Raw genomic sequence first — 1099 nt, 5'->3', positions numbered from 1 at the left:
TCAGTGTGTGTGTCAGTGTGTGTGTCAGTGTGTGTACCTTCCATGTCCCCAGCCCCAGCAGCGGCATGCGGTTGCCGTCATTCAGCTGAATGTGTCTGTCGTGGTGCTGCGCCATGCTGCAGTTGCTGCAGTTGCTGCAGTTGGGTTCCTCTTCCTCTTTTCTTCTTCTTTTCTGGCCTGTTCTTGTTTGGTTCTGACCCGGTTTGTTCCCTCTCTCTCTCTCTCTCTCTCCCTGGTTTTATCAAACAGGAAGTTCATTATAGGGCAAAGGTCAAAGTTTTGCTCCTCCAGCCACTATTTACGAGTAAATACAGGAGAGTACCGGCAGGGTTCAAAGGTCATTGGCTTTAAACTTGCAGCAAGACTCACACACACACACGTTTGTGTGACTATCTTTGTGGGGACTTTCCATTGACTTCCATTCATTTCTAGATGTTCCAAACAAACGCGCACAAACACAAACGCGCACACTAAGGGCATGTTTGTGCTGCAATGTCTTCAGTCGGCCAGCAGAGGGAGTTAGAGGTTTTATTGATCACATTCGCCAAAGTGGCTTTGTAAACAGCCTATCTTTTCCATGACCTTTCACCCTGGTAACCGTGGTAACAAAGACTTTGGTCTCAGCGGTTTCTACCTGGTTATATAAAGGTTCATAAATAAACAATTAAAAAAACACTCAGTTGCACATTGGAGTATATTTGTTTCTGCTAAATACACAAGTTATAACCCTGAACAGTATATTATTATTTTAATCTTTAGACGTCCTTCTCTGGTTCTTCCCTTCATGATTTTGAGTTTCAGACGGACTTTCAGTGCTGCTCTCATTTTAATCATCGTTTCTTCATGGAGGTGGATATATTTATTTATAAAGGCGTCATGAATAAAACCCGTTACTGAATATATTGAATCTCGCGACCCGAAGGCCAGAGATGAAATAGAAACCATTCAGCAGCGACTATGACAGAGTTTTATTAGACAAACAGCAACATGAAAATCATTTTTATGATAAACAGGAAACGGTCACAAGTTCAGCTTATGTTGGACCAGAAGATCTGAAGAATCGGATCAGAACCAGCTGGGTTGCACCTATTTTAGCATT

At 42.7% G+C, this 1099-nt stretch overlaps 1 protein-coding gene across 1 annotated transcript in view; it reads right to left on the bottom strand.

Moving 5' to 3' along the window:
- The window catches only part of LOC103466854 (alcohol dehydrogenase [NADP(+)]), a 9773-nt gene extending 8680 nt beyond the window's left edge, over positions 1-1093 (bottom strand). The window contains 1 exon segment of the mRNA XM_017305182.1: positions 38-1093. Within this exon segment, the coding sequence (XP_017160671.1) occupies positions 38-115 (78 nt within the window). The 5' untranslated portion in view covers positions 116-1093.
- Positions 1094-1099: the final 6 nt, after the last annotated feature.

The sequence above is a fragment of the Poecilia reticulata genome, linkage group LG6 (genome assembly GCF_000633615.1).
Source record: "Poecilia reticulata strain Guanapo linkage group LG6, Guppy_female_1.0+MT, whole genome shotgun sequence".
NCBI classification, from domain to species: Eukaryota; Metazoa; Chordata; class Actinopteri; order Cyprinodontiformes; family Poeciliidae; genus Poecilia; species Poecilia reticulata.
Note: the sequence above shows the minus strand (reverse complement) of the source record. Positions and strands in the feature narration are given on the sequence as shown.